The sequence below is a fragment of the Tenrec ecaudatus genome, chromosome 10, assembly GCF_050624435.1.
Source record: "Tenrec ecaudatus isolate mTenEca1 chromosome 10, mTenEca1.hap1, whole genome shotgun sequence".
Taxonomy (NCBI): Eukaryota; Metazoa; Chordata; class Mammalia; order Afrosoricida; family Tenrecidae; genus Tenrec; species Tenrec ecaudatus.
In genome coordinates, this window is record NC_134539.1 from 60,243,976 (window position 1) to 60,257,835 (window position 13,860).

At 43.1% G+C, this 13,860-nt stretch overlaps 1 protein-coding gene across 1 annotated transcript; it reads left to right on the plus strand.

Moving 5' to 3' along the window:
- Window positions 1-10,631: 10,631 nt before the first annotated feature.
- Window positions 10,632-11,567, plus strand: LOC142457962 (olfactory receptor 1J4-like). Its single transcript, XM_075559043.1, has one exon. The coding sequence runs from the start codon at window positions 10,632-10,634 to the stop codon at window positions 11,565-11,567; it is 936 nt and encodes a 311-aa protein (XP_075415158.1).
- Window positions 11,568-13,860: the final 2,293 nt, after the last annotated feature.

The following is a 13,860-nucleotide window of genomic DNA, read 5'->3' on the forward strand; positions in this document are numbered from 1 at the left end:
ATGTGCAAGGAGATTCGTGTGGATCAACACAATTAATTAATACTTGGGAAAACAGGCCCACGTTAGGGAAGGAGTCAGCCTAGCTAATTGCCAAATTTCCTTCCTTCCTGTTAAGAGAGAATTTTTTTTTTAAAGAAAATCTAGAGCGGTTAGGCCAAAGAGGTTATAACATGAGAAGCAGAAGTAACCATGGTCACTCTTGGCCTCAAATATCCACAGCATTGAAATCAGTCTTGCCACATCACACAGAATAACCGGGAGCAGGAGTTGGCTTGCCAAAGATGTGCAGCTCTTTTGGTATGTGCATCTGGCTCTGAAGTAAAATCAAAACAAAAACAACGCTAGCATAGCTCCATTTTAAGGATATTATTCAGATACTCAGCAGTTCCGTGGGGGAAAAGACTGGGCTTTTACTTTCACAAATAGAGTCTCTGAAACCCACAAGGGGTCACTATGAGTCAACATTGACTCAATGGCAGTGAGTTTGGTTTTTTGGTAGTTAGATAATGGCGATTTCATTCATTTGTTAAAATATACGTATGGTTCTCTAATAGTTTTTAAATTGTAAGGGACAGGATTGGCTCTTCCATCTCAAAAGTTTGCCAACCCCTGACCAGGAGTAAGACCTGCCTTTTTGAGTTCCTGAAGTTTGATGCCCAATTTATTTGTTAACCTCACCCTGCCAATACTGAGTTGGCATTGTTCAGTACTGCTCTAAGCTCATTTCATGCATCAATTCATCGGACACTTCAATAGCCCTCTGTTGTTAGGTGTCATCAAGTGGGTTCCAACCTACGACCTCATGCAAAATAGAACAAAACACCACCTGGTCTTGTGTGGTGCTCATAGTTGTTTTTATGTTTGAGCCTGTTGTTTCAGCCACCATGCCAATCCATCTCGTAGAGAGCCTTCCTCTTTTCCATTGCCCCTCTACTTTACTAAGAGTGATGTCCTTCTCTCCCCTCGGCTCTCCCCTCCACATCTCCAAAGTATGTACGATGAAGTCTTGCCATCCTTGCCTCTAGGAGCATCTGGCTGTACTTCTTCCAAGACAGACGTTGTTCTTTGGGCAGTCCATGGTGTTTTCAACATTCTTCACCAACACCTTCATTCAAATGCCCCACTTCTTCTTTGGTCTTTCATATTCAATGTCCAACTGTCACATGCATATGAGGCCATTGAAAATACCCTGGCTTGGGTCAAGTCCATTTTGTCATCCGTAACCGCCTTGCTTTTCAACACTCTAAAGAGGTCTTGCACAGCAAATGTACCAAAAGCAAAGTGTTATTTGGAGACTGTTGAATTGGCATGCGTTTTGCTGTGTACATTCCCAACAAAAACAAGAAAAAAATAACGAAAACCTATGGAATATAGTCCTACACTGACATATACAGGTCACCATGCGTCAAAATCTGCATGACGGTAACTAGATGTTACTGTGTGTGTTATATGTGTGTGTGTGTGCTGTAGACATAGCTATATATCCCACGTGGCACAGTGGTTGAGCTTTGGACTGCTAACCTCGAGGTTGACTGTTTGAACATACTGGCCACTCTGTAGGACAGTGGTTTTCAGCCTCCCTCATGCCGCGACCCTTTCACATAGTTCTTCATGTTGTGGTGACCCCCAACCATAACAATATTTTTGTTGCTACTTCATAACTGTAATTGTGCTACTGTTATGAATCTGGCGACCCCTGTGTAAAGGTCATTCGGCCCGCAAAGGGGTCGCGACCCACAGGTTGAGAACCCCTGCTCTACAGTCTGCTTCTGTAGAGTTTTTCAGCTTTGAAAATCATAAGGGACCATTCTATTCTGTTCTATATCTTTGCTCTAGTACTTTTAAAATTTCTTGGATTAATGGCATGGTGATTTATGTTAATTGAAAGGTCCCAGTTCATACCCACCAGCTGCTCTGCAGGAGAGAGATGTGACAATCTGCTTCCGTAAAGACTACAGCCTTGGGAACCCTACTGGATGCCTCTACTCTGTCCTGCAGGGCTGCCACGAGTCAAAATCAACTTGATAGTAAAGGGTCTGACATCTGTTCTCCTCTAAAAGGTTATTCCAAGGTCGGGGTTAAGTAAGGACAGCATGAGCCAGAAAAGCTTTGCTGAGTCAGAAAGTACGGAAGTACTCCATGAATCATTGAAGGCGCTCCCACCAGCCAAATCTGATACAATTTGACCTTCAAAAATAACAACAATAACAGATTATGACTCAGAAAATAAATAAGAATCTGTGTGTCCGTACAGAGATAAATAAATCAATGATAAAATAAATACAAGGAGAGATGGAAAACTTCCTTCCCACAGGAGAAACCCGCTAATGTAGAAGGAATGATGGAACTAGAAACCCACCGTGTGACCAGGGCAATTGCAATCATTGTTTCAGCCAGAGGCAGCATGGGTGCTAAACGTGGTGGGTGAAATTGTAATAAGGAAAGCATGCTTATATCGTCTCAAATTATCTACCCAAGTGATACTTATTCATTTTAAAAGTTTAAAAAAATGTTTCTATTGCCACATAATTCACAAATCCTGTAATTCAATGGGATTCAATCATGCTCAGAAGAGTTGTACAGTCATCGCCACAATCAGGTTAAGAATTTTTGAAATTCTCGTACTCATTGTTATTAGCTCCCCATTTCCTCCCAACCTGCCCAGCCATCTGCCATAAGGAACATTTAAGCAGGAGTAGTCTCTATAAATTTACCTATCCTAGCATTCTTATAAAGAAAAACATTGAAACAAACAAACAAACAAACACTAAAACAACAAAAAGGGAAACCTCAATTGAAAAAAAGCAGAAACTATTAACAACTGGAACAAATTTAAAATGAGTCAAAATAATACCAAAAGATCCCAAACAAGCAACTATTTCAATGCAAATGAGGGGGAGAGGGGTTGGAGTGGAGATCCAAAGTCAATCTGTAGACAATTGGATATCCCCCCACAGAAGGGTTATAAGGAAGGGATGATTCAACCAAGGTGCGACAGAACACAGACCATTCCTCTAGTTCCTGAGTGCTTCCTGCCCCCCACTACCATGACCTAGTTCTACCTTACAAATCTGACTAGACCAGAGAACACACATTGGTACAGATAAGAGTTGGAATTCAGGACAGATCAGCAGTGGGAGTAGCGATATGATGAGGGTAGAGGGTGGTCTGGAGGGGGAAGGAGGAGAAAAGGGGCACCCATCACAAGGTTGGATATATGTCCCCCCCAGGGATGAATAACAGAAATGTGGGTGAGGGGAGACAGTGTAAGATATGAAAAATAATAACAATATATAATTGATCAAGGATTCAAGAGGAACTTATATCAAGGGCTCAAGTAGAAAATGTTTTGGAAATGATGATGGCAACATATGCTTGATACAATTGATGTATGGAATGTTTTAAGAGCTGTAAGCGCCCCCAATACAATGATCTTAAAAATAAAATGAGTCAAAAGGGAGATCAACAAGGGTAAGGTTGCTTAGAGAAGAGGTATACTCTAGCCCAGGTGGCGACGAAGCATGGTAGTAGGGCAGGAGGAAAGTCAAGGGAGATGGAGGAAAGAGCTAGGAGTCAAAGGGCATTCATGGAGGTCTAGACAAAGACATGTACATGCAAATATATATAGGAGGATGGGGAAATAGATCTATGTGTCTATATTTATAGGTCAAGTATTAAGGTGGCAGAAGGACCTTGGGCCTCTACTCAAACACTCCCTCAATGCACGAATACTTTCTTTTATTAAATTGGAACTCTATGATGCTCACTCTCCCAACACAACGGCTGGAGCCAAAGTGGGTGAACAAGTAAATGTGGTGAAGAAAGCTGATGGTGCCCGGCTATCAAAAGAGATAGTGACTGGGGTCTTAAAGGCTTGAAGATAAACAAGCGGCCATCTAGCTCAGAAGCAACAAAGTCCACATGGAAGAACACACCAGCCTGTGTGATCGAGTGGTCCCGAAGGGATCAGTTACCAGGCATCAAAGAACAAAAAATCATATCATTGACTGCACACCTCCATGATAGGATCGCTGAAGACAAATGGGTGCATAAGCAAATGTGGTGAAGAAAGCTGATGGTGCCCGGCTATCAAAAGAGATAGTGTCTGGGGTCTTAAAGGCTTGAAGGTGAACAAGCGGCCATCTAGCTCAGAAGCAAAAAAGCCCACATGGAAGAAGCACACCGGCCAGTGCGATCACGAGGTGCCAAGGGACCAGGTATAAGGCATCATGCAAAAAAAAAAAGATATAAGTGTGTGTATGTATGTGTATATGGGTGTATATGTATATATGTATATATACTATATTAAATGAAGGGGGAAGACCCAAGGCCCAAGTGTCGGCCAATGGAGATCCCCTCATAGAGGGGTTTAGGAGAGGAGATGGGTTAATTAGGGTGCGAGGTAGTACCGATGAAGAACACAGCTTTCCCCCAGATCCTGGATGCTTCCTCCCCCCAACTACCATGATCCGAATTCTACCTTGCAGGCCTGGATAGGACAGAGGCTGTACACTGGTACATATGAGGGCTGGAGGTACAGGGAATCCAGGGTGGATGATACCTTCAGGACCAAGGGTGTGAGGGACGATGCTGGGAGAGTGTAGGGTGAGTGGGTTGGAAAGGGGGAACTGATTACAAGGATCCACATGTGACCTCTTCCCTGGGAGAGGGACAGCAGAGAAGGGGGGAAGGGAGACTCAGGATAGGGCAAGATATGACAAAATAACGAGGTATAAATTACCAAGGGCACATGAGGGAGGGGGGAAAGGGGAAGGAGGGGAAAAAAAAAAAGAGGACCTGATGCAAGGGGCTTAAGTGGAGAGCAAATGCTTTGAGAATGATTGGGGCAGGGAATGTATGGATGTGCTTTATACAATTGATGTATGTATATGTATGGATGGTGATAAGAGTTGTATGGGTCCCTAATAAAATGTAAAAAAAGAAAAAAATATGCTTGATGCAAATGATATATAGATTGTTATAAGAGTTGTAAGAGGCCCCGATAAAGTGATCTTTAAAAAAAAAAGGGGAGATCAAATAATGTACTAAATTTTAGACCTATTGCATCTGCACAATAGCAATGTTTTTCATATCCCTAATCTATGGTCAGACGGGAGTCACTAGAACCTTAAGCCGTGTGTATTTCCCCTTCACTTAAAAAAAAAACAAACCAAAATGAAACAACTTTCAAATACATAAAAAGGGAGATGTAGAGGCAACACATCAGCATTCTTCACCACATTTGCTTATGCACCTTCTTTGTCTTCAGTGATCGTGTTGCCAGTTTAATAGAACAACGTGTTCTTGCATTGAGTGGTGGCCCAATGTCCCTCTGCTACCTTAATACTAAACCTATAAATATATGCACATAGATCTATTTCTCCATATGTACATGCCTGTATTTAGACCTCTATAAATGCCCTTTACCTCCTAGTTCTTTCCTCTATTTCCTTTTACTTTCCTCTTGTCCCACTATCATGCTCTGCCTTCATTTGGGTTTCAGTAATTCCTCTCAGTTACATTGTCCTTGCTCAATCTCTACCAGGCCTCCCACACCCACTGATGGAGGTCTTTTTGTCTCCAGCAAGGATCTCCTTCTCACCCAGAGTTTATGCCAATTTTGTGGAACCCGCAAACAGTTACACACTCAAGGTTGTCTCTTAGTCTTTGTACCCCAGGAATCTTCCCAGGGGAGCAGGACCAGCTTTCCCTACAACGAAGGAGTTTAGAGTTTATCCTGTTTATTCAAAGGGGATTGTTGTTATTAGGTGCTACTGAGTCAACCCTGACACCCAGCGACCTCTGTAAGACAGAAGGAAGCACTGCTCCATGCGGTGCCACCTCACAATTGTTCTCCTGGTTGAGCACATGGCTGCCACCCACGTGTCGATCCATTCAACGGGGATGAAAAATACCCTCCCGGCCATCAAGTCAGTGCCAACTCCTAGTGACCCTTTAGGACAGGGTGGAACAGTTCCTGTGAGTTTTCAAGCCTGCACCTCTTTATGGGAGGAGAAAGCCCTGTCTTTCCCCCATTGACTGGCTGGTGTTTGAACTGCTTACCTTGTAGTTAGCAGCCCAACTCGTAACCACTGCATCACCAGGATGGGATTGGGGGCTGATTTTGTGTGCAAGTCATGAAAAGTTGATCAAGGGGAGATGGGAACAGCCTTGTCAGACAGAGCACCGTGACGTGGATTAAGCAGACGCAGTTAGGTAACAAAGTTTTAGAAGTGATGATAGCGTTGAGAAACTGGTGCAAGTTGGCCAAGGTTAAAATCATTTTCAAATGGAAAATTTGCTATTACATTACCTTCTAATAATATCCATTGTGGTTTACCTGCTGTATATCTGCCCAATGATCTGAAGCCTGAATTTTAGATACTTGATAATAATAATATTATTAATGATAATAATGCAAAATCCAAGCAAACCCTCTGCCATGGAGTTCATTTCAACTCCTAGTCACCCTCAATAGGGGGCCTGAGACCAGCTCGTTATAGGAGTGGACAGCTCCCTTGGTCGGAGGCGAGGCTAGTGCATTTGAACCGAAAGTGCTTAGCCCCTCAGTGCCACCAGCAAACGTGGCACACAGTTCCTTTTTGGTCAGTCTGGGTGGAGGGTATGTGGCAAGTATTTGTATCTTTTTAACAATCGTTCTGGGGTCTGAAATCGTTTCAAAATAAAAATGTAAATAAATCCTGTACCCCCCACTGGAACCAGGACTGAAGAAAGAGTGGATTAAGGCATCCCTGACATCAGGGACGTGGTCCCCCTTGACTCCAGAAACGCACCTCTCTGGCTCCTGGTCACACTGCTCCCCTAAGGGCACTAGGAAATTGACCAATTAGCTGGTGATGCCCCGCCCCTCCTTCACCAGAAACCTGGAGGAGTTTGTCTCAGCCTTCTCCTTGGGAATTAAAGAGCCTTTAGCTTTGGAGTTAGTTAAGAAACATGAAAGTCCACAGAACCCTGGTGCCATCAATAATTCTCTTGATCTGGATATTGAGCCTCCTCCAGAGAAGCTGGGACTTGAACACCAGATTGGAGCAGCAGGTGTCTGAACCCACACACATAGGTCAGAAGGAGCTAGTCCTCTCGCCATGGCACTGGCTCTGCCTGTGGGCATAGAAGGTTTTTTGGGTTCAATTTTGTAGTTGTGGGTATGTGGATTGTGCATGCTTGCGTCGGTGCCGTGTGATATATGTTGTATGTGTCCTTGGCTCACGGTCTGATTGTTTTATTGAGTTAGACCCAAACTAGAGCCTGCTTTAGCTACCCAGTCCCTGAGGAGGTGACTGAGGGACTCGTAGTAAGTGCCGTGATCTCAAGTATTTGCGCCTCACCTACATTTGCACGACCGGGCACCACCGCGGAGGAGATCAGAGCCCAGCATCTGCAGAAAGAAGGCTATTCTCCGGTGTCTGGAGAAGGTGCCGGAATGCCCCAGGAGCTCACAGCTCAGAGAGGGTGCAAATCTCGGCTCAGCTTTGTGTGCATGTGTGAGCTATGCTTGTGGGTGATACAGTTGTGAGAGCAGGAACGTGTGTTGCTGATATTCGTTATGTATGTCTGTTCGTTAGTCATTAGTAATGGTTTAGCGACTGCCCATAGCTGACTAGACTTAACTGTCCCATGCTGACTGCCTTCTACCCAACAAAGGTAAGGTCAGAGGAGGCTGAAATATCTCTCCAAGTCCAGGGAAGGCTTACATTTGTGGCTGTGTGTGCTGAGGGTGGGAGAAAGATGTAACTGCTGCCAGGCAGGTTTACAGACTTGGAAACTGACCACGAGTCTCTGTACGGAAACTGTACAGTCACTGTAAGTCAGAACTGACTCCATGGCAGGCTGTTTGATTGTCTTGGTCTGAGGTACTGTTTATTTGTGTGCAGTGTGCGCCTAACCATGCATGTGTGTTATGTGTTGGTTGTGAAATTTTGAGTTGTATACCCTTGCATATGTATAGAACAGGGGTCCTCAAACTTTTAAAACAGGGGGCCAGTTCACTGTCCCTCAGACCATTGGAGAGCCGGGCTATAGTTTAGAAAAAAAAAAACTATGAACAAATTCTTATGCACACTGCACATATCTTATTTTGAAGTAAAAAAACAAGTGGATTATGATAAGAGTTGTATGAGCCCCAATAAAAAGATTTATTAAATTAAAAACAACAACAAATGGGGCAAAAACACCCAGCGGGCCGGATAAATGTCCTCGGTGGGCTGCATGTGGCCTGTGGGACATAGTTTGAGGATCCCTGGTACAGAGCATAGGGTCTGAAGGATAAGGTATATGGCACATGAGAAGCAGATGTGTCATGCTTGTGTGTCTATGGTGCATTCTGAATGTATTTGTGAGTTGTGTGGTCTGTCCATCGTGTATTGTGCATCTCTTACTTTTTGTATTATGTATGGCTTGCATGTATGTTGCTATATATGTACTCAACAGCACACTGACTATCCTATCCTGTCCTATCCTTGTAAGAATAGGTCACAGATGGCTGGAATCCCCAAAGAAGCAGTCTATGTGAAAGTGTGTATGTGTGTGCGCATGCATGTTTATATTCGTGCTTTGGAGCTTCTGATTTGACCCTATGACCTCAGATATTTCCTTAATGCCCTCCCTCTAGAGCATTTTTGATTGAGACAACTAAAGGCTTCAAGCAACTCCCTATTTCCTGAAAAGATTTGCGATCATTTTCAACTACTTGACTGTAACTTTAGGTTGAGTCTCAGCTGAAGTCATTTAGCTCCTTGGCCTCAATGTCCACACTTAGGAGATGGAACGTGTCAGGTTAGCGAGTGCAGCCCTCTTACAAGATGAGCGGGGTTGAGAGGGCACGCTCTGCAATCAGAAAACTTACAGATAAGAGATAAAGGGATAGCAATGTTGCAGTGTGGGGGACCCATGGAGGAAAGATCCGCCAAGACCCAGGCTTATACATACTCCCTGCCACATAGCCTGCTCAGAGGGAGAAAAATGAGGCAATCTATTCCCTTAATGATTCCCAAAGCCTTGGAAACCCTTTACAGAGTTGCGACGAGTAGGAATCAACTCAATGGCAGTGGATTAGCAACCCTATAGGACAGAGTAGAACTTCCCCAAAGGATTTCCAAGCCTGGGATCTTTAAGGAAGCAGACTGCCTCATTTTTCTCCCACGGAGCAGCTGGTGGGTTCAAACTGCTGACCTTAGGATTAGCAGCCGAGTGCTTAACCAACAGAGATACAAGCACGCATACATCCACAACCTTTTTACCTCTTACAATATACCTTGATTTATAAGAACCTATTTGGGAATGAAGGGCTGATATGTGGTTTCAATTAGAAAATGTATATGAAACCCTTAGTATAAAAACAACCAAATCAAAATCACTGTCATCAAGTTGATGGCATTTTAGAGAGCTAATAAATGTACAGTTCTAGGTCAGTAGTACCCAATCTTCATTCACAGGGAAAAAGTGTCCATTTCAACCAATCTGCCTCCGCCCTGGGAGCTTTGAAGACAGAGCAATTGATACCGTTTGCTGAGTTTTATGTCACATTTCCGCCACAGCGAATTGCTATCCTTTGTCTCTCCTTGGATATGGTAAATCCTTTCCCCACGACCAACAACAACAACAAAATCATGGCATTGTGAATGAGGGGGAGTGCAGAGTGGGGACCCAGGGCCCATCTGGGGGAAATTGGACATCCCTTTGTAGAAGGGCTGTGGGGAGCTGACTAACCAGTCAGAGTGTAGTGTAGCAACGATGAAACAAACAATTTTCCTCTAGTTCTTGAATACTCCCCCCCCCACTATCATGATCCCAATTCTACCTTACATAACCGGCTGGACCGGAAGATGTACACTGGCACGGATAGGAACTTGAAATACGGGGAATCCAGGACAGATGAGCCCCTGAGGAACAGTGGTGAGAGTGTTGATATCAGGAAGGTGGAGGGAGGGTAAGGGAGAAAGGGGAAACAGATGACAAGGTCTACATGTAACCTCCTCCCTGGAGGACAGACAGCGGAGAACTGGGTGAGGGAGACGTCGGATGGTATAAGATATGATAAAATAATAATTATTTATAAATTATCAAGGGTTTGGGGGAGGGGGAGCAGAGAGGGAGGGGAAAATGAGGAGTTGATACCAAGGGCTCAAGTAGAAAGCAGGTGTTTTGAGAATGATGATGGCAACATATGTACAAATGTCCTGGACACAAATAATGTATGTATGGATTATAAAAAGAGTTGTATGAGCCCCTAATAAAATGATTACTAATAAAAAAAAGATGTAAACTCCCAGAGTACAAGCTTCCTCTTGTCCACTGCTGTATTCTCAGTCCTTAGCAGAGTTCGGGTTCAGAATAAACTTTCAGTAAATGATGGCCAAATTAGGCAATGGATGCCCACTTAAAGAAATTTGATGAGAATTTGTTGGGTGTTGTTAGAGTGATATTTTCTTGGAGCCAGACTGGGCTAGAGTGAAGATGTATGCATCCACAGGTGTAATCATTCAATAGGCACATGGTTAGAAATATACATTATCTCCCAAGGAATTACAGTAGGTAATCTGGTGGTCCTGACGAACCTTCCTAAGTTCCTGAGATTCCGGATCCTTTTCATTCTCAGAATATAGACGAAGAGGATGAGAAGGGACAACCAGAGCAGCGTGTCGGAATTCCTCCTCCAGGGGCTCCCCATCCGGCCAGAGCAGCAGAGTATGTTCTTTGCCCTCTTCCTGGGCATGTACCTCACCACCGTGCTGGGGAACCTGCTCATCATCCTGCTCATCAGGCTGGACTCTCGCCTGCACACTCCCATGTACTTCTTCCTCAGCCACTTGGCCCTCAGTGACATCTTCCTTTCATCTGTGACTGTCCCAAGGATGCTAATGAGCATGAAAACTCACCGCCACTCAATATCCTATATCGGGTGCGTTTTGCAGGTGTACTTTTTCATACTCTTTGGGTGTGTTGACAACTTCCTTCTTGCAGTGATGGCCTATGACAGGTATGTGGCCATCTGTCATCCTCTGCACTACACCACAATAATGAGGGGTGATCTTTGTCTCTTCCTAGTGGCTGGATGCTGGCTCCTCTCTTGTGCCCATGGTCTGTTGCACACCCTCCTCATGGACCAGTTGTCCTTCTGTGAGGAGACTATCATCCCCCATTTCTTTTGTGATCTTGCTGCTGTCATCAAGGTCTCTTGCTCAGACACCTCTCTCAATGAGCTGGCTATCTTCACTGAGGGAGGATTGGTCATCATCGTGCCACTCAGCAGTATCTTTGGCTCATATATCTGCATGGTGGTCACCATCCTGAAAGTTCTCACCATCAAGAGAATCTCCAAAGCCTTGTCCACTTGTGGTTCCCACCTCTTTGTGGTGTCTTTGTACTATGGGACACTGGCAGGGGTTTACTTTTTCTCCTCATCAGGCACATCCCAAGACAGGGATGCAATAGCTTCTGTCATGTACATGGTGGTCACGCCCATGCTGAACCCCTTCATATACAGCCTGAGGAATAAAGATATAAAAGGGGCTTTTGAGGGCTTTATCCGGGCCAAGGTCTTGTCTTGACATCCTGAATTCAGTTTTTCCAGACACCCTTAGCTACATGTCCCCTTAACGCTGTGACTTGGACCACTTTTATCTTGGGGACTTACATCTTCTCCTAGTTTCACATCATCTTTCTCTTCATTTATGTTCACCGGATTTTGCTTCCTCTCTTCTTTCTTCATTCTGTGAGTGAATTCTTCTGCCACAAAACGCCAAGCCCGACGAAGTTCAGTGTACGCCTGCGGTTCTTTGACACACACTCCCTTGAGCTTTGCGAAGTGTTAGTTATTTTCGCCCCCACCCCCCACCCCCAACACTCTGTCTGGTACTGACATCAACACACGTTCGTCTGAATTTTTTAAATTGCACCAAGCTTCATGTATTCAATATGTAAGGCACTGAGAAGAAGAAAAAACAAACTGCCACATCTATTGTAAGAGACACGACTCACTACCACAGCTAAGTTAGTTAAGAATTCAAATGTATACCTTATTTAATACTCAGAAGATCTTCTAAGGGTGCTAATATTTACCCAGCTTACAGAGAAACAAGCTAAAGTCCAAACAAATGAACTAAGTAGTTGTCATGAGACTTTACCCCTAACTTCCCTATTGTCTATTTACTCATATTGCCTTATTACAATAACCTGATTGTTAACAGCAGTTTGATTGTAAATATACAAATTAATTCTCTGTCCCTTAGGGAAATCTTTATTTACTCAAAGATCTTAAAGGTATTTTCCTAATTTTTGTCTTGCAATTTTCCAATTTTACCTTTACTATTTATATCTGATGTCCATTTGAGTTCCTTTTTTTCTGTTTGTTTTAAGATATGGATCCAGTGTAATTTTCTTCCAGATAGATATCTGGAAATTTATTGGAAAACCTTTCATTTTCCCGTTGCACTATAATATTCTTGTCTTTGTCACACATCAAATGACTGAATACTAGTCATCTTAAATATGTTCTCTTGAATACAAGTTACTCTTTTAGGTGCTTTTCCATATGAATTGTAGTTGTTCCTTAATAATTGTGTTAGTCTGGATCGACTGGAGACACAAATTCAGAGACACTCATATGTATAGAAGAAAGAGGTGTGTATACAAGAACAATTGCATATTGAGAAAACATCCCAGCCCAGTCCAGATCAAGCCCATAAGTCCAATATTAGCCCATATGTCCAATACCAATCTATGAAGTCCTCTTCAGACTCATGAAACACATGCCATGACACCAAATGCAGGAAGATCACAGGCCAGTGGGTTGGAAGTCTTGTGGATCCAGTGGCATTGTAAGCATCTCAGCCCTGGCAGGTGTCTCTACATAACTTCTCCAGTTCCAGAAGTCTGGTTGCATCAGGGTAGGTCCATGTGGCTTCTCCAGCTCAGGGTGCCAGTGTAGTTTCATGTATCTTGTCAGCTGCAATGTGTCTCAGGGAGTAGCCGAGAGAGAGTCTCTCCCACCTCCAATGAGGAAATCCAGAAATTCCCAGAATTCTCAGTAGAAGGCCATGCCCACACAGGCCTCATTGGCTATGAGCTGATTGACAGACTAGATGTCATCCCTTCACTGTTAATCCTATCAAGTCCCAAATTGACACCACATTATGTAACTACCACAATAATTAAAAACAAATCAACCTATTGGCATTTTGTAATGGCATTGACTATATCAATCACTTTTACATATTCAATCTTTGTGATTATGCCATATTTCTTCATTTATTTAGATCTTCTCTGAACATTTTTTCCTCAACATTTTCTCAGCTGCTTCATATTTGTGTACTATTATAAAAGGTGAAATCATTTGAATGTTATATTCTATTTGTTTCTGATATATAAAAATGTAATTGATTTTCATGTGTGAATATAATATCTAGTGACTTTGCTATTTCATATAGCAAATTCTTATAATTTGCCTATACAGTTTGATTTTTAGGTAAGCCATAAATAAAAAGCTAATTTTTAATCTTCTCCCTCTCAATATTTGGAATTGATTTGTTTTCCTTGACTTAATTTGCTGGATTCTGATATAATCTTTTAAACAGCAATTTTAAGGTATAATTTACCTGCAATAAAATCTATCCACTTCAGACGCACTTTCAAGGATCAGTTTCCCAAATTGTGCAGCCACTATCACAACCCAGTTTAAGGACATTTCCACGACCTCACTGTGCTATCTTTGGCTCATTTACAATTTTCTGCATTCCTATTTCCAGCCTCAAAAAAACACTAATCTGCTAGATGCCTTTATAGATTTGCCTTTTCTAGAATTCAGAATAAATGAAATCATACTATGCGGCTCTTTTGCATGTG